This window comes from Dufourea novaeangliae, unplaced genomic scaffold, assembly GCF_001272555.1.
Source record: "Dufourea novaeangliae isolate 0120121106 unplaced genomic scaffold, ASM127255v1 scaffold65, whole genome shotgun sequence".
Classification (NCBI taxonomy): Eukaryota; Metazoa; Arthropoda; class Insecta; order Hymenoptera; family Halictidae; genus Dufourea; species Dufourea novaeangliae.
Window position 1 is genome coordinate 1,905,260 of NW_015373961.1, and position 22,704 is coordinate 1,927,963.

At 42.2% G+C, this 22,704-nt stretch overlaps 2 protein-coding genes across 2 annotated transcripts in view; one reads left to right on the plus strand and one right to left on the minus strand.

Annotated features, from left to right (window-relative positions):
- Positions 1-2,969: 2,969 nt before the first annotated feature.
- LOC107186615 lies at positions 2,970-3,688 on the minus strand. The gene is made up of 3 exons (XM_015574512.1): positions 3,575-3,688; positions 3,355-3,510; positions 2,970-3,213 (listed from the first exon to the last, which is right to left on the minus strand). The coding sequence occupies exons 1-3, from the start codon at positions 3,636-3,638 to the stop codon at positions 3,119-3,121; spliced, it is 315 nt and encodes a 104-aa protein (XP_015429998.1). The 5' UTR covers positions 3,639-3,688; the 3' UTR covers positions 2,970-3,118.
- A 276-nt stretch (positions 3,689-3,964) lies between these two features.
- Positions 3,965-22,704, plus strand: part of LOC107186466 — a 55,341-nt gene continuing 36,601 nt past the window's right edge. The window contains exons 1-4 of the mRNA XM_015574329.1: positions 3,965-3,996; positions 4,087-4,133; positions 4,266-4,337; positions 4,398-4,483. Coding sequence (XP_015429815.1) covers positions 3,965-3,996; positions 4,087-4,133; positions 4,266-4,337; positions 4,398-4,483 — 237 coding nt within the window. The remainder of the gene's footprint in view (positions 3,997-4,086; positions 4,134-4,265; positions 4,338-4,397; positions 4,484-22,704) is intronic.

A 22,704-nucleotide genomic window follows, 5' to 3' on the forward strand; every position in this document is an offset into this window, starting at 1 on the left:
CTCGTTTCTATCCATTGCGTCCCTTCTTCCTTTCCTCGTCCCTCTGTTATCCGTCATGTCCATTTCCGTTCCACTCAGGTTTCTTCTGCCTTTGCTGATTCTATATTGGGGGGGGGGGGGGGTGGTAGTACGTTACATCTCGTTCTCCTTGTCCTTGGTTCAGTTTCCGTCTCGCTTTAGCCTCCCTCCTTCCTGTTGCTCCATTCCCCATCCCTTTTAAGTAGTCTTCTCTGTTGCACTCCCCTGCCTCCCTTGATCGCCACCTCCTCTCCACGATCACCCACCACCCCCTCCGTGCTTTCATCCACGCCACGGCGTTGGCATAACGGCGTGTACACGTTACAGAAGGAAACGCAGACCGCCGTGATCCTACGATTCTGCGCACTACCCCCATCAGGTGCATCCCTCCAGCTCGTGTAGGATTTAAGCTGCCCCCACACTGGCTCCTTGCATATTTGACGGGGGGAAAATGCACGGCCGTTCCGCGGGGTTGCGTTTGATTTGGGTAAATGAATCTTCTACGTGGGCAGCTGGCTTCAGGGCTGAGGAGACCTGGACGCCTGAGAGGATCTGAAATGGAAATATACTGGTATGGACTTAGTGACACTTCAAGGTGGATGATATGTCTGTGCGGGTGTTATTATATTCGTCTGAAGATTACATGGAATTTTTTAAAAATATTCACTGTGTCATTGAACTTGAAAAGGATATTGATATTTGGGTCCAAGTTTAGGATTCATGTGTTTTTGGATTATTTTGTACCGTCTTAATGGGACGAGTGCAGCGGTTTAAAATTGAATCTTAATGGGTGGATAGAGAAAATCTAATTCATTAAAAGGCAAGAAAGTATTCTGTAGAAAAGCATATCCAGTAACATTAATAGGTATATCATGTACATACTTAGAAGGGCAACCAGAAGTGTCTGTAACTAATAATCCTAGACCTTTTCCTGCAAACACGATCGTATCACCTTTTCCGTATTATATTGCTAGGCCCTTTTGCACTCTCGTGTTCGTTATTGCGGTTACAAAACTTCGAAAATTTCAAGACGTAGCAGAGTGTCGGCGTTGATGGTTGCCTCGGGTTAGAGTAAAACTTTCACGACGCCTTCAAACATTTTGTGGGCTCGTAAAGAGTAAGACGCGTTCTACTTGCATCACTGGTGCAGTTTCCAGAAACGTGACGTTACTACCTGGTACAATGTTCGGTAGTGATTTTTCTCTCGCGAGGGCATCTCTATCTTTCGAATGGGACATGGAGATCTGTGGTGCATTTAAGAAATGACTTCATTTGAAGATTCAATCTCGAAAGAGGAATTATTTATCGTGTTTGGTGTAGTGACGTGAACTCTACAGTAGGAACATGAATACGAAAATCTCATTTGTCCTAAAAATTCCTCGATAATTCGTATTCTTGGTAAACCATGGTAGTTTTAAGGACAAAGGTTAGAACCTGCGTCTGCCTACGGTTTTGTACCTCCGGACCAACTCAGACAATCAAACTTCTCTTCCACGTTGCTGGCATAGATAACGGAAACGATGCATTTTTTGATCGCCTCCTGCACCACTCGTGCACGGTTAATGAAGCAAATGCTACGAATATTTCGCATTCGTATCGGAATATTCCTTTCGGAACGGGCAACGTTCATTGTTCGTGTGATCACTTTCAATAAATACACAGAGTCCAGAGCAGTTTGCACGGTATCGGACCACATGCCACCGGAAACGGCTAATATTCGCTCGGTAAATGTCATCCGGCTCGAGTAACATTCCACGTTTCAACAGGACCTGCCTACCGTTTTGGATTGAAATGAACACCAGTCTGATGTGCACTTTCCAACACGCGTACGTGACAGTAACGGGGTGTCTTTGCGATGCGCTTTGGTGTATTAGGGCTACAAAAGCTGACCTTCCACGAACCCCTTTAGCATATTGATTAGTGGCGACATTTTCGTGCACAGGGGCATCGTAATTGTCACGTTATTGGTATACAGAGAGAGGCTTCAGAAACAGCCGCCCATTACGTGACACTAACATAATTTCCTATATGTCGGTATAAATAAATGGGGTAAATAAGATGATGTAACTTTGAAAATGTTTGTTCTTTAATAAGTTAAATTCTTAAAAACTTTTAGGACTTTTATTTGTGACTGCAATGCATTTTCTTAAGGTTATTTTGTTGACTACTGCATATGCAAGTCTACTATGAACACAAACATTCGCAATTCAGTAAGAATTTCACCATTATGTAGATACCATTGATAAAACGGAATCTTTAATATTAGCAATTTTCCAACGTTAATTTAGTTACATAAATCAATTAAATTTTTAAGTTATCATTAATGTTTACTTACACATTTTAAGAGGAATACTGTTTGTGTTTCGGTAATAGTTGTTTGCTTTACTCCTGTGGTCTATTTCCGAATTTCATTACGTTACTTCCGGTACTACTTGAGTAAATTATCGATCACGTGACTCCGAATGCAAGTTCGAATATCACAAGAGTCAAGTCGACACGCGAATCTATTCCAATTTCTTCACCTTATAAGGTAAAATTTTACATTTCATTTACTATGTTGAGTTCCAAAGTTAAATTTTAATATCCGTTCGATTCTGTAATTAAAACTCAAAAGTTTGCATTGTGTCATTGTTCATATTCACCGCTGTGTATGTTGCCGATTTTCGACAATAGTTGTCAATACGAAAATATTATTTTGTGTAACAGAAACATACACAGATGTTCTTTTTTATAATATTGTTCTCATGGTGAAATTGGTAAGATGCTATTACATACCTTTATTCAAAGTGTTTCATTGTTTTTAAGATTACAGAATATTCGGATCTTTGCTAATGTTATTACAAAGCTATGTAAAGAAATTTTACAAGTCATTGATAAAAATAATTTTCAATGAATTGATACATTACAACTTTTTTGTTTTCATTGAGAAATCAAAAGATATAACTATAAAATCATATAACATACATGAAACTTTTATTGATATTTTTATATTGGTTAACATTGGTACATAAAAGTTCCGTGACTATAATAGCTTAGTTTTAATACACACATAATCAAAATGTTAATAACCTCTTCTCTTCGACAATAAGAACTAACCTCGTTAGTCCATACCGTGTTGACCAGTTATCGGTCGTTCCAGTACTATAGAGTCACTCCTATTAATGCGAGGGACTCTAGGATCATCAGGTCTATAAACTGAAATTTTGCTAACATTAGAAAACATAACCTCTTCCTTTGTCAATCAACGACACTGCAGTAATAACGTAATCATTATGAACTCACAGTTGCATAACAATGTATCCTAACCTAGAAAAGAAAACAGATTCAGTTACTTACTGGTATTGTCACGGAAATATCTGGGCGGTATAGTAAAATCCCTGGTCCATATTGTATAATATGCTATTGCAGCGGATAGGAAAACCGCAGGTGTAAGTGCCACTAGTTCTGGCATCTCTTTCCATGCTTGAAGCATGAACGACCTTATCTTGAATCCTATAACATTATAAACCTTGTAATCACATGTTTTGTTTACTGTGTTTAGCTTCTTATAACGTACCCAAAGTTTGACCATAAAGTTTCCTAAACTTCGGTTTAAGTGGGATTTCCGATAGAATCCTCATTTCAACAACTTTATATTACGCGTTAGCAGACGTTACTAACCTGTACTCTACCGAAATGTACAGCAGACTAGCAGACCCAGCAGACGCATAAATTGGTATATCGAGCTAGTGAGGCGGGTTATTCAAATTGTATCGCGTTAACAATTGCACATACGATTATTAAATCTATTCAGTCGTTCATTCTTCTACGTAATATAAGAATATAGTTCATCTTAATTTCAGCTACTATAGCATGCGATTAAAATTTTGTTGAATTAATAGGAATGTTTTGGGAAGTCTCAACAATTGAAATGTTTTGTTTCCACCTGTGTCATTTTTAGAGCGATATGTTATTCTTCCTTAAGTCAACTACTGCACAGTAATTATACGATATAACAAACAGTAATTAAGTATTATAGTAATAAGTATTAAAAACATTAAAATTTAACATTTCATGTTCTGTTTAAAGAACAGTTTTGTCAAGTACTAATTCTAACGAAACTATAAGATCAGATAGTGAGTTTGTTTAAAGTCCTTGAACGTAGAGTACGTATTGTTGTCAAATCGAAATTCGAAGGCAGTTACAATGTAGTTGTCAATGAAAGATTCAAATTGAAATTGAAAATACATATCTGTATTCAATTGCAGGTAGAACAGTCACGCTTGCGCGGTATCAGTTAACTGGTGTCGCCATCTCGGGATCGGCGTGGCAAAGTCACAGTAAAACGGCAGTGATGGCCGCCATCGTGAGGCCTTTAATTAGTGACAAGTGATTTGGAGGGGTGTTTTTCAAGTTCGGTGATAAGGGAATCGAATACGTTCAGCTGGGATCAACAGGACAGGCCCTGCTGGGCCTCGACAATCAGGTTGGTACAAGAATCTCTTTAAATTAAAAGCCGTGCACGGTGAAAATCAACAATGTGCACGAGTAACTTACACCCCTGTTCCCACGCACGTCTTTTTACATTCGCCTGGATGAACAATGTCATTGTTTTTTTTCGCGCTGTCATTCGCGACGCTATTGTCCAACGGGTCAATGGATGCTTGTTGGTACCAGCGATCTGAATTCGTTGATTGTAAACAGACGTTTCGAGTAGTATCCCGGAACATGCGTTCGCTCCAATTATGTCATTCGGTGTTTCACACGATAACGAGACCGGGATTTTTTACAGGCGGATCGGCCATATTGCTTTTTTTGTGGACGTTGATTAGAAGCTCCATCGAAAGGCATGCGAAACCGATTTTTTCACGAATGTTTACTCTATTTTGGGGTTAAGTCGGGTCTCCCACATAGCTGGACGTTGCTCCGTGCCATCGATAAGGTTCGATAGTCTCTTGGTTGCACCGCATGCTGTCAGATGACTCCACGTGCACCAATCGGACGATGTACCTGTTTATCCCTCGTGTACTGGTCGATATGATCCACAAGGGATCCACTTAATTTTCAGAAATTCTCTGTTATATAAACTTTTCACCCTCGGAGGGGGACACTTTTAACGATCGTGCAGACGGCGATGCCTCGGTCTATGTAGACCCTATACATTTAGGAAAATCACATGAATTCACATAAATATTCACAATCTATTTCCCATACACTGACTAAAGTTTAGGGATGAATTAGTCAAAAAACAAACTAAGAAAAACTGTTGATACACATGTTTGTTCTATCTGATCCTATTCCAGACTTATATACGTTTCTATACGTTCTTCCGAAACTTTCTTTACAAATTGAATTACCATAATTCATTTTATTCAGTCGTAGCAGCAGTGACCTCAATATTAATTGCATTACAAGCTACTGATACAAATACAATGCCCAGAATATCTCCGGTACAGAATTAAATAGGTATTTACATTATATTTCACCGAATTTATGTTCATGCATAATTAAATACCATTGCCGCCATCTTGAAAACACCGTTAAGGCATCAGTCTGGCAAGCGTACACTTTGAAATCGCAACAGTGCGGAGTTTTCTATACGGTTCTAATGTGTTCAGGTTAGCTTGAAAGCTTGTAGAGCAGCATTATTACAGTCGGGCGGATCATTGCAAAATTGGGCACTAACGTTATTCGGGCATAGAAACCAGTTTCATTTTGTGGCCGGTGCTCTAGGGTGAGTTACGGGCAATTTACTCCGGTTTCCTTGGACCGATACGTCTCGAACACCGTGCATAAACGCGTTCCCTCTGCATTAGCGAAGATTTTCTTTGATATTTACTGTCAAACTCGCCGGCCGAAAATGCCGAGCGATAAATACACTCGCGCAACCGCTCGGCTCGTAACCACGGTATTTTTGTTTCTCTGTGACGGGTGCCAGCCAACCGCTCATATTTATGATATACTTTTGTCTTGGCCAACGATGGCGGGAACAATCCCCCCGCGGTATCGTGAAACTTTCGAGTCGAACGGAAAATGGCGGGGTACCAGCCTAGATCGCAATCGATCGTTAACCGCCGGGCGATATTATTTTTAGACGAATTTTCGACCGAGCCCCCCCGTTGCTAGGGAATGTTAACCCGAGCTTCGAAACACGGAACTATTTAAATACGAAAGAATAGTGTTGCTTTCATCGAACCTGTACGGTTAGCGATTTATGGTGCTCTACTGGCAGTGGTTCTCAGTGTTTTAGAAACGGGTAGTGTATTCTTGGTCGTTGATATTTTTAAAAGAGTGATTCAGTGGGAAAAAAGTTCCTTTGAAAATGAAAGCTACACCCGGGGGACTATTACGATGTTCGGAGCTTGAGAATCGCTGCTTTAAAATATGAGCTCATTGTTCTGTTAGGTGGCATTGGATTTTGCTCAAGTCCCTGTACCGAGTATGATTCGAGTTTTTTCTAGATTTGAAATAGAACTGAACAAACTCTGATGCAGAACTTCAATCAGACCAAGTCAAACTCAGACCCCATTTCGACCTAATTCAGCACCATAGAACTTTTAGATTTGAGATGTAGAGAAACAGAGTTTCAGTGTATCGTTAGTTACAGATGATCATTCATCTTCTCATTACGATGGTCTGTGTTTTTCAAGTCCAAAATTGCTTGACCTACACATCAAACCATTTCTTTCCACGGCCCACATCCAAGTCCCGTTTGTAACTAGGCAAAAAGGGATTCCTTTTGTCCATCGCTAACACCTCTACCTCCAAGTCCACCCTCCAAGTTAACATAACGCGAGAAACAATGAAATCCATACCAGCCGGTGAGGTAATCGAAGATCAGAAAGAAAAAAAAACGAGAGCCACGTACCGCGATAAATCGTTCCCCGCTTAATTGGCCAGTTTTTTTCCCTCTCTCGGGTGCCTCGATGCTCGAATAGTTCGACGAAAGAAAGGAGGAAGAATTGACAGTGATCGATTCGCTGGAGCCGAGGGGGTGGGCAGATGGGTGGGGGTGGGGGGTTTCCGCGATAATTACAACCGTGTTTCTTGCCGTTGCTCGCCGAACGAATTCTGTCGACGGGGCCTTGCCAGTGCTCGCCCGTTGTTGCCCGATCCTCCCCGGTTTTCGGCAGCTCCAGTGCCGTTGGAATTTTCGGATTCCTCGTGAAAAACCGTGCGGAGCCGCGTCTCCCCGTTCGACAAAAACCAACACGCCCCTGAACTCGGCTTCGACACGTGCTCCGACGGGACCACACACGTGGCCCCGTGGGCCTCACGTTACCCCCCCCCCCCCCCCGGCGAGCTCCCCGAGACGGCGCATCCCCGTTCGTGGAATGGGCACAGTCCCCATTCGTTTCCATTTCGTTTGGTTTCTTGGTCGTTTATTTGCCCCACGGAGCCTCTGTTGGGACACGTCGATCGGATCTGACGTTGATCTTTGATGCGACTTCTGGGGTATATAAATGTATCTTGCGAATAGAATCGAAGAATGAGACACTTGAGTTTGTAGCGAAGTAGAGGAAAAGTGTCCAGTAATTGCAATGCAATTTTTTCGGACCGCAATCACCTGCGGTTAAGTGAAACCGCGAATATTGGATCTGCGAATACGGGGGTCCTACTGTAATCGAGAATAATAAGTTAATTTTTTCCACAAGTTACGTGTTTTTCTAGCGCGTACGAACATTCATTGTTTTACCTTTGTTCCTCGTGCCAGCTAACCGTTTCCCTCTCCCCCGAGAAAATATTGGCTGTTGCACGGCGGTTCGTTTTGCATTTCCTTGGGGATCTCTCTAGGAGAGGAGGCCAGCACCCACAAGAGATCTTCGACCAGATAGGTGCACCGATCTGTGTAACGTACGTTTGCGCACCGAGTCGAACTGATTTATTCATGGCCCTGCCCACGCGGTCGCGTTCGCACCTGCGCTAGTGTCTTCCTGTCAACGATTAAATCTACGCCTGCTGCTGCTGGTGTGTGTGTATGTTTGTTTGATTTCCTGAATCGCATTGCTCCTTGCGCCTGTTTGCCTATAGCCGCCGCGCCGGTGCTTCTGGAAATCGGTACTTAACCACCACCTACTATGTTCTGCACTCGTTCCTAAATACGCGTATAAATTTTATGGGCTTCTGTGATTGCGTTTAACATCGTCGACGAATAATATCCCGATAATATTCACTTTACCATAACTATCACCATTATGTTTTTAGAGGTCCTGACAATCCCTTATTTCAGGTTTCATTAATGTTTTATGCCGAATAAAAATACAATTGCCTATAGAAGACCATGGATCGTGTTACAGTTCAATTTGACGATTAACATTATTTTAGTTATACTTTCAACCATAGGCGTAGCTAGGTTATCAGTCAGGTGGGGCAAACATAAGCAATCTTAAGGTAAATTTCATGATACAGCAAAGGCTCCATGAGAATTTGAATCTTTGGACCACTTCGAAACTTTCACGGGTGGGGGCAATAAATTATGTGTTTGACAGGTTCCACGGTCTCCCCAGTGGGTGGAAATGAAGTAGAAACTCTTACGAGGAACTTCCTATCCAACTCTCATAGAACCTTTACTGTATTATGTTTCTCTTCTAGGGGGTAGGCAAATTCCAATTTTGTTTCTCTCTAGGGTAAGGCGAAGGCCACTTTTTTCCCTCAGAGGGGGTAAGTGCCCCTATGTCCTCTAACAGAGATAACTTACCCTACTCACTATCCTCTATTATCAATATCTTTCTCTACAACCTTGGATTTTCTGTTGCAAGAACACGAACGTACAATTTCTTCCATTGCATTTTCCTCTCTCTCGTAAGTCATACGGTTTTTAACCCGAAGAACGAATCAAAACAATTCAAATGTAAATCCATCGAATCGTCCCTTCGAAACGCTTAAGGAAACAGGGTGCAGGATGCACACATCGAACAGCCTCGTTATCCAAAGGTTTACGCCTTTAAGAATACAATGTCTCCGTGTGATTGGCGTGGACCGTGTAACATCCCGATTGGGCTCTTTGTTAATTAGTCCGGATTCACGGTGGAACAAGGAAACCTTGAGGCGTACAAATCGTTGTAGTGTTTGGCGGCTTGGCAAGCAGCGGCGCCGCACGAAAAACAGTCCGCTTAGACACGCCGGGAGGAGAGGAACGATGTTGACCCGCGGTGGCGGTGAGATGAGAATTGTTTCTAAAACGGCGCGGCGAAGGGGTGGCCCCGCCGTAATATTTAGGTCGAACCAGACACCGGTCGGACGAGCGGATTATTTTGTTTTTGTTATTCCACTTAAACGTTATGGTGACAAATCTTGTCCGTCGGTCCAGTAACGACTGCCGCTTATTATTTCCACGTAGCGGCTGCTTGTTGGTCGGTTCGTGCCTCGCGGATGAATAATCGTCTATCCTTGGCTTCCTCGTAATTACCAACCCGGTACGCGTACCGCGGGGCTGATAGTAATCGGTGGGAATGAAATTCAGAGAACGTTCCGCTTGATCGACATGTTTTCCAGTTCCTCGATTCGTGTGAACAATCGTTGATTGGTTTTCATGTAAACACGTGCGTACGTCGTTAAGGATTGCGACTTTGTTAGAGTGTTTGCCAAGGGGATAAAAATAGTTTTTATGAGAAGGGAGTTTCTTTTTGTGAATATATTTCGGGAATATTAAACGTTTCTTTAACCGTTAATCGGTGAGGTGGAAATTTTAGAACTTATTATACAAATCTTACTACAAAGAAATTTGATTATTTGGTACTAGACTGCGGAAGTTTATGCAAACACAAACTCTTATGAAGTAATTTATAGAAATCAAACTCAAATAGAATCACAATTATCTTATTAAAAATTCGATGGAGTTCCAAGTTACATGAAAATTTAAACGGGACGGCTGAGCGTATTGGTATTGCCACGGCTTTTGGCCTGTTACAGTAACGTCTCGATAAGTGCGACGTATTCGGGTTTGCTTCGGAGCATTCATTTTTTACCCGAAATTGAGCCACTGCTTAGCTTCTGATTACTCTGTTTTGATTGATTCCAGAGGGGGTCTCCCAGCATTCATCGAAGAATTACTGTACTTCGTGTACAAGTAGTATAAACTGCACAGTGGTTTGTGACAATTCTCATGTCCTAAAGAAATAGCTGTTACATACTATGAATTCTGATGAACTTCGTAAGGGAGAACTCTGTAGTTTCCAACCCTGCTTCGTTATATATTGTGCAGTTGTACCCAGTTTTGGCAATCGTTTCACTGCTACCAACTTTCGATGTGCCCACATGGGCGTGAGTCACAGTCTCAATGAGTCACAGTCGTCGTAGAATCGTAGCAACGACTAATTCTCAAAATATCCATCTGCCTCGATAACCGTTGCGATACAGTCACGTGTACGGCGACAACTAAAGAGGCAACTCTGTAACTCGAACGAAATTCGACTGTTTCCCTTCTCCATACCTTCAGTATCTAATTGATACTATAAATCTGCGATCAAGATGCACCTCATCTGTTTTGTCCTTTTTAGAAAATTAACAAACATTCGTTCAAATACCCCATAAAAAATGTATCAGAGAAACACCTACCGTTCTTCGCTCCAAAACTTCTCTGGTCTCCGTTGAAAAAAAAAACGCGAAAACCGTCGAAGATAATTCTCCAACACGTTACAATGATCTGGTGAATTTCCGAAGAGACAGAAAAAATCTAAAGCATCGGCATTTCACCTCGTCGCAAAATAACTCAAGAACGTTCTGTACGGGAAAAGGCCGACCGAACGGAATATTTTGATCCAGCGTGGCGGGTGCGCGTTTGGGCCACGGTCTTACGCGGAATACACACGGCTTTGGGCGTAGAGGTGGAGGAGAAGGGTGGAGACGACCGGGTCCCAGGGTGTACGGTGCATTAAATCACGAAAATCGCGCCGAGCTGCCAAAACGACAATAATACTCACCGCGCGGCAACGACGACCGGCCTACGCGTCTTGTACGCTTCTCGCATAATAATGCGCCAGAGCGTAATCTGTGCCAGCCGCTTGCCCACTGCCAGATTCGAAATACGTAAGCGTAACGCAGCGGCGACGACGAAGACGAGTAAGAGGGCTTTGCGCTCGCTGGACCGCTCGTTTTCTCGCGGCTAGCATTGGGACCAAGTTACATTTGCACCTATCAATGTCAATCTCGACCTTTGGTCTTCGTTTTGTTGACCCTCGAATGACGATCACTGGGTCATTTTCAACTCGAGAACTTCGTTCACCTCGACAGCTTTCGATGATTAATTTAAGTTAGTAATTGTTTAGGTTAATTCGAATAGGAAGAGAGCCAATTCAGAAGGAAATATGATGGAAAATTGATTTAGGAGGAGTGATATATAGGGATCCAAACGGACCCACATCAACAAACCCATCCGTCTTCCGAGGGTTATTAGGATATTCTTCGGCGATTGTTTAACTGGAACGGAAGGTGATTTTATATTGAACCGACTATCGAAGATAATAATAATAGTTTTGATTTTACGGAAAATTTCGGTCAACACTAGAACAATTAAACCCATCGAAATAACGAATTTCAAATTTATTTTAGAATTACTGAAATCATAAGGGTGGTTCTGTCGGAATTTATGTTGACTTTTAATTTCTTGTACATTTTACATTATACTATATTCTGGTTTATCGTATTATATATTGTACATATCAGTATGTTATATTTAGTTCAGCATACATTCAACGTCGATGGTTCTAGTGTTAATGGATTTTATGATTAGAAGATATCTTTCCTGCTTGAGTTGCAGGCCCACTTGACAGCCACAAACTGAATGTAACTAATCATTGTGGAAGCAGTGAAGATTTTAAATAAACATTGTAGTAATCATACGTTAATGCGAAGTAGCAAAAGTGATAGAAAATATATATATATATATATCCTATTATCTCATACATAAGTTACCTAAAGGTAAAAATAAGTAAAACAGTGCATTTGTTTATCGTGGCGGCAGATTTCTATTATTACTTGCGTGTGCGGTTGATCCCATCGCTAGTCGCAGCCGGCGACCGATAATGTATACGGGTCCCGTTTCGGCTTTAATGCTTTATCCCGAATACTGTTTCCTCGAGCGAACCGTAATTCTCCATCCCGATGCCACGTAACCGCGTCCAGACGCCTCTCTGGCGGTGATTCAAGCCTCCCCCCCCCCTCCCGTCGAATAAACCCAACGAAATTGACGTTCTTTTAACGACGATTAAATGCCTCTTTTTTTCCGTCGAGTCTGCAGCGGCACGAAACTTTGTCTATTCCCGGACGAGAGTTTGCTCATCGCGAATTCAGTAACAATTGTGTTACGCACAATATACATATGCCACACATCATCGATGATTTCACTATGGCAAAGCATTTTTGTAGCTTGACGATTGATAAACTTACTTCTCGATTGTTTCACTAATTTCTTTCGATCGAAGTAGGATCAGATGGAAGCTTAAAGTTATCGCAATTATTTCTCGATAGGATCTAAATCAATTTGTATCATTTTCTTTGACGAGGTACTGGACACGAATGTCCAATAATTTAATTAAACATGTTTAGGAAGACTAAATACTTTATTAGGTATATTTTATTTTAAATACCTTTCCTATTAGAGCTCACACTATCCTTATGGTAATACCAGTTCTTTTCCCTAAATTCAGGGAAATTACAACAGTATGTGAACCATTCACTTGCCAAATTAATTAAGTCCATAGAAAGTATGGAAGAAATTTATTTTAAATACACAAAGTTAAGCACCAATCAAGTGCTTCGGGACTGAAATTTGATAAAATTTGAAAAACTGGAGGTAGTCACTTTGACCTCTGAACAGTTTATGTACCAAATCGCATGGCGCCTCCGGCGACGAAACTGAAAACTGCCGTTTACGAGTCGAGCGTAATAAGTGATCATCGCGGTCATTTGCGAAAATGAAGTTGTACTTCGAGCCAAGTTTCAGCGACTGCCAAATTGAAATCGCGGACGTAATAACGCGGCCCGATGCTTTTTGCGCTCGTCTCCGCGGCCTGTTTCGTATCTCGGTATTTAACCCTGGCTCTCCCCGTGAATATTCTATCGAAATCGATGCGTTACCATCATTCACGCGGCTGTTACGTTCTCTGGCAGTCGTTCAGTCGGCTTGAAAAATGCCCGCTGACGGAAGATTATTTTTGAATCGTCAAACGTCCAACGATGAAATTGCTGTCTAACCGTCACGCGAGCCGATTACGTTTGTTTCGGAACCGAATTATGCAATGGGAGAAACGTGTACGTAACACGTGGTCTTATACATTGGAAAATAAATACACGAGAGTATAAATGTTTTATTTAACGGGGGAAAAAGTGTTTTCGATGTCGAAACAAATTCTTGTTGTAGGAGGCGAGAAAAGTGGCGAGAGGAACTTCACGAACATTGATCGGAGATTTATTTTGCACAGGATATACTTCTTGAGAAATTCTTTGAAAGAAGTACGAACTTTTGTTCGATGAAAATTATAGTCACATGTGACTGGAGCCATTAAATTACACGAAGAAATCTTCCATTTCTAAACAGGAGCATTTAGCATCTCGTGAACGGGGGTAAATTAGCGGGCGGTGGGAGGGGGATGCATCGCGGATCGAAGCGGCGCAGAGCGGAGAGTGCTTGTTACGTCAAAACCGACAGAGAAAAGACGTCCGAGCGCGTCCAACCGCGCCACCCATTCTCGGGACACGCTGTAATGAAGTTTTGTTAACAACCCAAGCAGACTCGAGCCAAGAGCGCTTTTCCCTCTCGCGACGAGAATTTCTAGAGAGCCTCTAATGAAGATGATATACATCGTGTCACACCTGTTGCTTAATGAGGAATGCACCGTACGTTCGGTCCTGATAATGAACCGTAACCGCGGTGAACATTGTGCATCTCGGAACTGTTTGCCACTGAATCAATTCCCTTGCAACATTCCGTTCTCAGAGGGAATTGGTTACTTACTGAATTACACCTTCGTTCAAAGTTTCTAGGACATTCACCGCGAATAGAAATTTGATATTTCATGAAAATTCGATCCATATTTGGTACAATTTCCATTTCTTCGTGTTACTGTCAATACAGTCTTGTGAATAATCGTGACGCAGGATGCTGGAAGATCATTATGGATACAAATTGAACAGTACAATTCCTTAAATTCTATAGAAAACGAATGTTGATTTCGTCAAGAAGTGGATTACTTATCGGTACACAACTGATATATCGTAACGATATAAACGCTATTTACACAGTTTATGTATTAGGTTGATGCGAAAGTTCGTCCCATTTTCTTGACAAAAATTGATGAAAAATTTTATTTATTTTATTCTACACAGATTCGTTCTTTATCAGATCTATTCGATTGTATCAGCCACAAACGGACCACGTGTCAATGAACGCGTCAACGGAGGGTATCGTTGACGCGTTCCCCAGGTGAATAATCGGCGATTAACCAAGCTCGCTGAACCGCGAACGTAATTTACAAACGTTCCAATCCACGTTCCCTCGCTCCGAAACGTGGACAATTTGTCGGTTAGACCGTGTCACGGAACGCGGCCGACAAATTTAATTCCCCCGCGTTATGCCCGGCGTCGCGACTAATTACCGATAAGATCGATAGCGGCAATTATTCTGATCGCGATTTAATTGAACGGGGCTACGGGGATACGAGCGACAAGTTGAATTTTTCTAGCACGCGACCGGCCGATAACCGATTGCGTCACGTTGCGACCAACGTGACAGTTCGAGTCGGTGATACGCGTGATTCGAGATATTTTGCATGTGAACGGGCGATTCTGTTGATAAGGGTGGAATCAAGTTCAATGTACAGGGTGGGTTAATGGAATGGGAATGTTTATGGGTACCATTTGTAATTTGCACTTACTAATTACCGAGTGTCTGCACCTAATATTTCACATATATTTACCATTGGGAACCTGAATACTATCATCTGACAAAACCTTGTTAAAATCGAAGACGGGCTGTTGGGGTCATTTCTTTCTCGGTTCTTTTAGCGGAGGTTGTGAATTATTGGTAATTATAGATACCATTCTCTGAAGCAAACTTTAGATTTAGAAGTGAAGCTTAGGGGAATTAGTAGAAAGTTGTTAGTGTACAGGAAAACACACGTTGACTGCCACAGTGAAAAAAGCTGTATGTGGCCAGACACGCTTTATTTCGCTTTTTAAGTCATAATTCGGAGAAAATATATGCGGTTAGTTAACAGAGATTGCTGTTTTATTTTGTTGAATTAATTTCACGTAAAAATGTAACCTCATATTTGACGTGGTACTCAGAGTGTCGAGGGATGGTTTCACCCCGAAGAGTTGAATATCAGCAAAATCATCAGAATTCCCTTTTACTAAGAAAATTAGAATTTTTAACCAAGTTCCCTTATTACAGGAAATTAACGCAGTAGAGAGTGTTCGAAATGAAGTCATTTAACATTGAGGGCTCACTCCATTCACGTTGATAAAAAATAACAATTTATAACGTTTCCACTTCTGTGACCATTTTGCACTCTGAAGACCATTAATACGATTTCGAAAGGGGCTATTTATCCCTGAATCACCCTGTATATTTGCTACCACCCCAGTCATTAAGTACCAAGGGATACGAAGGAGTATCAGGTCGATGGTGTTAGCCAGGATCGTTAATTGTTTAATTGGCCGCGCGAGTGATTAGGGAAAACGGAACGTCGTCCTCGGAATTTATGGTGCGAAACAGGGCGCCGTGGAATTTCATGGATTTGCTCTTGCTCGGGTTCACTCGTCGGCTAATTCAAGATTCGCTGCCGCCCCGTCTGGGGTGAGGGGGGCGTCCTCTCGCACCTGTCATCCGTTGCCAAATGTCTCGAATCATTAAAACAGAAAACGGTAAACTGTTTCTGTGTTTAAAAGTATCCGTCGAAGATATCGCGGACCGAGCATCGCCGCCTTGGCATCGGTCATTTTGCCAAAATCCTTTTCCACAGTGGCGCGCGGTTCGGCTTAATGACTCGTCAAATCGGCCAGCCTCGCGGCGTCAAAAATTAGCCCCGGTTTAAGTACCTGTTTATCCGCCAGTCTCGAAGGTGACCAACAGTTTCGTAATCCCTCTCCCTCTCCCTAAGGAACGTTAGGCAATCCTGTTAAATTGGCTAAGACGGATTCTCGAGGTTGTTCGCCGTTGCCCAGAGCATCCTTTGATGTTACAAATTGCTCGGTTACATTTTGAGCAAAAGCGGTAGCTACTCGTGATTTTCATGCTGTGCACTGAAACACCAGTGTCTGTCACCGTTGGCACTTTTGGAATGAAATTGGGGTCTTTGCGACCCAGTCGCTGGGAAACGATATAAATTAGTGGGTATTAATAATATTTCTACCTCTAATTTCACCCTTTAGCTGTGGGGGACTCGAAGCGAAGATCGTTTTGGTGGCGATCGAGGAACTAATGGGATGAGGTTAGGTTTGGGGCGATTCTGTGGATGATGTGAAGGCTGGAAATATGGAAGGCGTAATTATGCGATATTTGTTTCTATGCAGAGGATTGTTAACATTTTTGTAGAGTAAAGATATCTTAGATCAGGGAGGAAAAGATCACAGAAATATATCACTTTTACGTGAGGTTATATTAGAAGAACAGTTGGATCATCACCTGATCGCTTCGTTGAAGAAATAAATTATAACTGGAATCTCCACTCCCGTTTATGAATCGATTTTCATTCAGAAACACGATGTGATTTCTATTACAATAAATATTTCGCGAGCTAACGCGATGATAAAAGACAAGCCCATTAATCAACCGTAGCAATTACTTAAACGTAAGCAGGTTGGCCCGCTACACAAGATACATCGGTGCAAGATCAGAATTGTGATCTTTATCCGTTCTGAATCGACAGATCCGCGCGACCTTTATCTGTCCTAATTTATGCCGGTTCGAAAGTGAGATTTATCGACGCCGTAAATTATAAATCTAATAAACCAGTATATCGCGAGTCGAACGACAAAAAATCGACGGAGAACTGTCTCGCGCAGGGGCAAGCATGAATCGTGCGTAAATATATCACGTTCAAAGGTGCAATTTTGTCTAACATTCTTTTGGTTGGTATATTTTTAAGCAAGATCGTTGCATACTTAACGAAACGAATTAGTCTAATCGACGTACCTTGCGTCGCCTGAATACCGTCGACAATATAAAATATCTCGATAGTTGATTCGATCGTCCCGCCCCAAATCGACGTCGTGAATTATTTAACCGTATACAGGAATCTAGCAATTTGGGTGAGCGGCGATATGGTTGCATTCGGTTGGTGCATATGAAATTTCGTTTTCACAAAATGAAACTTTAACCATGCGCAGTTTCCTCAACGTTATTTAAAGGCTGTTTCTCTTGTTGTACGTCGTGGATTATTTTCATCAATATTGTCCTAAAGGAATTTTTCTCGGAACTCCTGATAAAACGACAATTTTATATGCGCCAATCTAATATTTCGCCTGTTATGTATTTCTCGGCATCGCGTAATCGTGTCTTCGCGCGCGCGCACACGTGTCCCGGCGCTCTATATGAATTATATCTGAGTGGTTGAGTTATTGCATTCTAGCTGGGCGATTCTCGAAATAAAGGCGTCTCGGTCAGGGAGCAGGGACTTCTCGCCTCGCGACAACGCATTTCCGAAAATTGAAGTCGTGATGCTCGACGAGGCCTGTATTAGAGAGGAAAACCGTTGCGGGCACCTGTCCCGACTCCGTCAACCGGTTGGTATGGATTATTAGCTTCCGAGTGGCTGAGCCCGCGATTTACACCCTGTATGCGGATAAATTGGCCTGGTGAATAAATATTGCCCTATTCGAATTCGTAGCCTTTATTGCGGTTTTTTGCGTGGGTTTAGTTCTTTTCGATGATTTCTTAGTTTGGTTACAAAGTCAGTATTATGGAATTAAGAGACGATTGTATAGGTTTTGTTTCGGGGGGAGATAAGCTGCTTGAACTTTAAGAAAGTATGAATTGGCAAGAATAAAAGTTTTTAACGACCGTGGGTTAATTTTTACTTGTACGACAATTGTTAAGGAGCAAGAGTTGATGGTGAACTTTACTGAACAGTTTAATGTACTGTCATACAATATCGGATTGAATTGTTTTCAAACAAAACTTGTATCGAATCCAACGAATTTTCTATTTTATTCTGAACCCAATAAGATACTTAAGAGGAAAAATAAATTTTTGCATTTTTTTCTGTTTTTACAAATTACTTTAGAAAATGTTATTTTGCATAAAAATCCACAGTCTAATTATGAGTTTCTTTCCATATTCGGAAATACGTAAGGTTCAGAACGATCTACGAGTTCGATCGCTCGATCACTCGATACGCGCGAACGAGGCGAATCGGTTTTAACCGTGCTTGTCCTTTTGTATTCGGCGAACCGCGTAAAAATCGGTCAGGAGACCGTCGTAAACAGGCATCGCCGGCACGGGAACCCGAAATAGTTAAGCCGAATTCTCAGACCAGCGTCGGCTTAGGCCGCTTCGTCGTTGCCATTTGACAACGCCTACGCGTCCCGCCGCAGGCGACTGGATTAGAATTCGCTGGCAGATTTAGGGCCGGTTTCGTAACGGCGATTAAAGGCACTTCACGGGCGGACGCGCGATTAAGGCGAAACACGCGGAATATCCGAACCTCTGCATTTCTATCTGATCGCGATGGAATTCCTACCGAACGAAATGCGAATCGGATTCTTGATGCTTGAAACGCTTTCGTAAAGAGTTATAGGAAAACTCGATGAATTTTTATCGATACACGTGAGCTGAAAAATCAAAATTTTGTAAATGTATGTGAGTTTAGAAAAAATCGATCAGAAACGGTACACAATAATGGGTCATTGTTATTCTTCCTTTTTCTATTATTTAGGTATGCGATTTTTTCTATATACAAATTGATATTTTCAATAGTTCAAAGAATTGTAATTCCTTGTAAAATTTCTAAATGAATCGCAACTACTTGTTGATTGGTTCTTAAACGTTTTGGAAAAATAATTGCATGGATAGAAAAAAAGTAGAAACTAAAGCTTATTTTATATAATATTCAAACCAATGTTACTGGTATAGAAAAACAATGAAATCACTGTTTCCAAATCGAGCGAATACGTCTTTTCTACAGATCCAGAACTAAATACTAATTAAACAAATTTATTTCTTCGAGGCATCGAATGATTAACTGGTGACATGGAAATCTTATTATTTATTACACAACTGGACGTTCTGTATTCTCACAGCAAGAAACCATCAAAATAAACAATCATCACTTCAGTTACCAACTGACCAAAAATAAAATATTCCAAAAATATTCACATGATCCCTCAGACTCCACATCACCAGTTAAGGGTCTATCTCCCAGAACAGACACACAAGGCGAAGTAAATTCGCAAAGTGTTCAGAGAAGTCACGTTCCCCTCATAAACATCGGTTCCCGTCCCCGTGTTCAACAATCGCTTTATCGAGGCCCAGCGACGGAGGCAATTTCGCTTCCAAATCGAAGTCGAAGCTCGCTCAAAACGCGACGGGGGCTCGTTAATTGCGGCCAATTAAACAATGGCCGAGCAGATTACGCCGCGAGGCGACGGTTCGCGTTCGGAGACGAAACGGCAGTGGAGAAGTCGTTTAAAAGTCACGGTCCTCGAATAATTCAACTCGACTCGAAAACGACGCAAGGGACACCAGAGAAAGAAGAGGAGGGACGGGAAAACCGGATTGCGTGTGTGGATTCGAGTTTCCGATTCCACGATCGCGGCGATCTTTCCCCCGATCAGGCTGCACACACGGCGGTTGGATCGCCGTGTAAACGGATCACGCGGATCGATCCTAATGATTTCCCTTTTCGAAGCGTGGACGCGCCTGACCGATCCGATTCGCCGCGACCAGTTTGTCTCGTCGGACAATAACGACCCGATCGACGGTGGCGGCGATCCGCCGCAATGAATTCTAATTACTGCTGGCAATTCCGTCGGTATTTATGACGGCGGGCCCTTAAATTCCGCTTTACGGAGGCCACGATTGTCCTCGGATGAGGGAGAGATGACTGGAATTGTTTGTCCTTCGAGGGAATTTGATTAGGCTGTCAGACCCGTTTACACGCTGAAATGATTTTGCAGAAACTGACTTCTGCATTCATATTTGCGCGAGCAAATCGTTGCGTCCAAACGGAAGAAATAAATTTGCGCAAATTCACTTGTGCACGCGTGCGAATAAACTGAAATTGTACTTCAGGCCTGTTTGGACGTTCAAATAATTTTTCATAAACTGACTTTAATAATGCACGAGTCAGTTTGCGGAAATTATTTGGAAGAGTAAATGGGCTTCACGTAGAAAACAATGAATCAGTTTATTTGCGAATATTGTTTGAACGTGTAAACGTACTTTTCTGGGGCTGGTTTGGAGATGTATGTTTTGTGTCTACTGGTAGGCATTAATTGATCGTTTGAATGAAAGAAGTTGATGAAAAATGTTGGTTCAACCATCATTGCTCAGGTATCTTCTTGTAAATTAATTGTAGGAGACACAGAAGGTTGACTGATCACGTTGGCCGTGTGAGCTGACCTTTACTTTTCGTTCCCCGCGTGCCAACATACTCAAACCATGGTATGGTAACAAAAGTTAACTTCCAATATTCTATTCTTCAATCAAATTAACCACTTGAACTGGAATGACGTGCTATGCACGTCGACTGCCAACTGTCTCGAACGCGTACGTGACGTGGATAACAGGTCGCTTGTTCTTGGTCAAAAATAGCTTTCTCAAAAGCTCTCAAGCTAATCTTTCAGAACTCGATATAACATATATTTTTCTGCAATTGTTCTGTAGTCATATTCGACTATTGCGAGCACACAAGTTAAAAAAATATTTATAATAATATAGTATCAGTTCACACTATATTATGGATGATATAATTATTTTATTATTATTTATTTATCAACGGGATAAACACCCTTTGACACAAAATTATAATAACAAGAGAGGACGTCCTTAAAGTTATGATGAAAATATAGTAAAATTACAGTTTGATCAATATCAGAGCAACTCCACTTTCTATATGCATACAAATTTTTCAATCGACCTATAATATATCCAGTATATTTATCAATATTAATGCAAATACTAAATCCGTTCTAAAGCCCAAAAAGTGACCCCTTCTTCCATTCAACTAACCGAACAGCTAATTCTCGGTCAGACGCGCTCGAATGAAGCCGTAACACGCGGCGGACGTCGCCGCAATTAAAAATAACACAGCCAACTATGTCGCGTCTCGGCCCGGCGACATTTCTCGTTAATCCTGATGAACCGAGCGTGATAATTCCATTCGAACAAGGAACAACCGCGGAGATAAGCGGAGGACACGGGTCCCGAGCGATACCTCGTCCGTTGTCCGCGGGTGTCCTCGCCGCAACAGCCCCGCAGGAAACGACTCTTTAAAGCGGGATTACCAGCACTACAAATTCGAGTGACACTTTAATCCGTTCGTTCAACGAAAATCGGTCTCCGCGTGACCACATGAACAGAAAGAGCTGGGATCGAGGTTCACTGTGATCTACCGAAATCTGATGGGACCGACTTAGGTGTCACCTGTGCTAAGATTCTGTTCCCCATTCGATGATTTCTTGTTTCTTCGTCTTGTTGGCGATTACATTTTTTAGTTTCTGATCTATTTTAATCTATATTCTTTCTCTCTAAATAAATATATTTCAGATCGCTACAATCATTGTGCTCCGCAATATCTGCTCAACAATATTGAAACCAGATATTATCGTAACGTCGAGATTACAGGACTAAAAGTTTAATCAAACACTCGATCCATCTACACACTCATTTGCGTTATATTAAACTCCTGGCAAACGCAAACATCATAATCACCCCGATCCACTGTTCAACCGCACGAACAAAGGGCAGTTAAAATTAATGTTTCCGAGTGGAACACGGAGCCTTCGTATCTGTCCCGTGGTACGATATCACACTTTTCCTCCACCTTCCTCCGTTAACTGGTAGGCTGGGGTCTTTCTTTTTTTATCCTTGTCTTCGGCCGGTCAGCCCTCTCTCTCTCTCTCTCTCTCTCTCTCTCTCTCTATCTGTTAGACTGGCCACCCGTCCACCGTCCCCGCGGCGTGCCTCGCACCAGGAGGCAAACCAATTACATTATTTATAACCTCGAACTAATCTGATTACACGACGGCGCCACGCGTCGCCTGCCCCGTGAACCGATGCCATCGGTCGTTTCAATTTAAACGCGGTATATCCACCAGAGCCCCGCCTCGAAAATTATATATCACGATCGAGAACTACGACATCGATAGGACTACACACACATGTCACACGGAGAGAGGTGAGATGTCCAACCTTTACCTTTTGTCCGTCACGTCCTCCCTTAGAAATTGCTCCGTGTCAGCGTCCCGCTCGAATGCACCCTTTTAACGGAGGATCTGGATTTATCTAATCAATTTTCGGGAGCTCTGCTTCGAACGGATTAAGCGGGCACGGTTTAATTTAATATGGCAGTCGATGGGGGAGATTCGTGTGCCTCTGCTGGGTATGATTTGATTGAGTCGCGGTTACGTTTGAAGGCTAATTTCTGGGGACACGGAATTTGGACTGTGAGCTTAGGATGAAGGGGGACTTTGTGGAGTTCAGTTGGTCGAGGAAGTTTTAAATTGTACATTCTAGTAAGGGATTTGGTGTGCTAGACGTTTGAATGA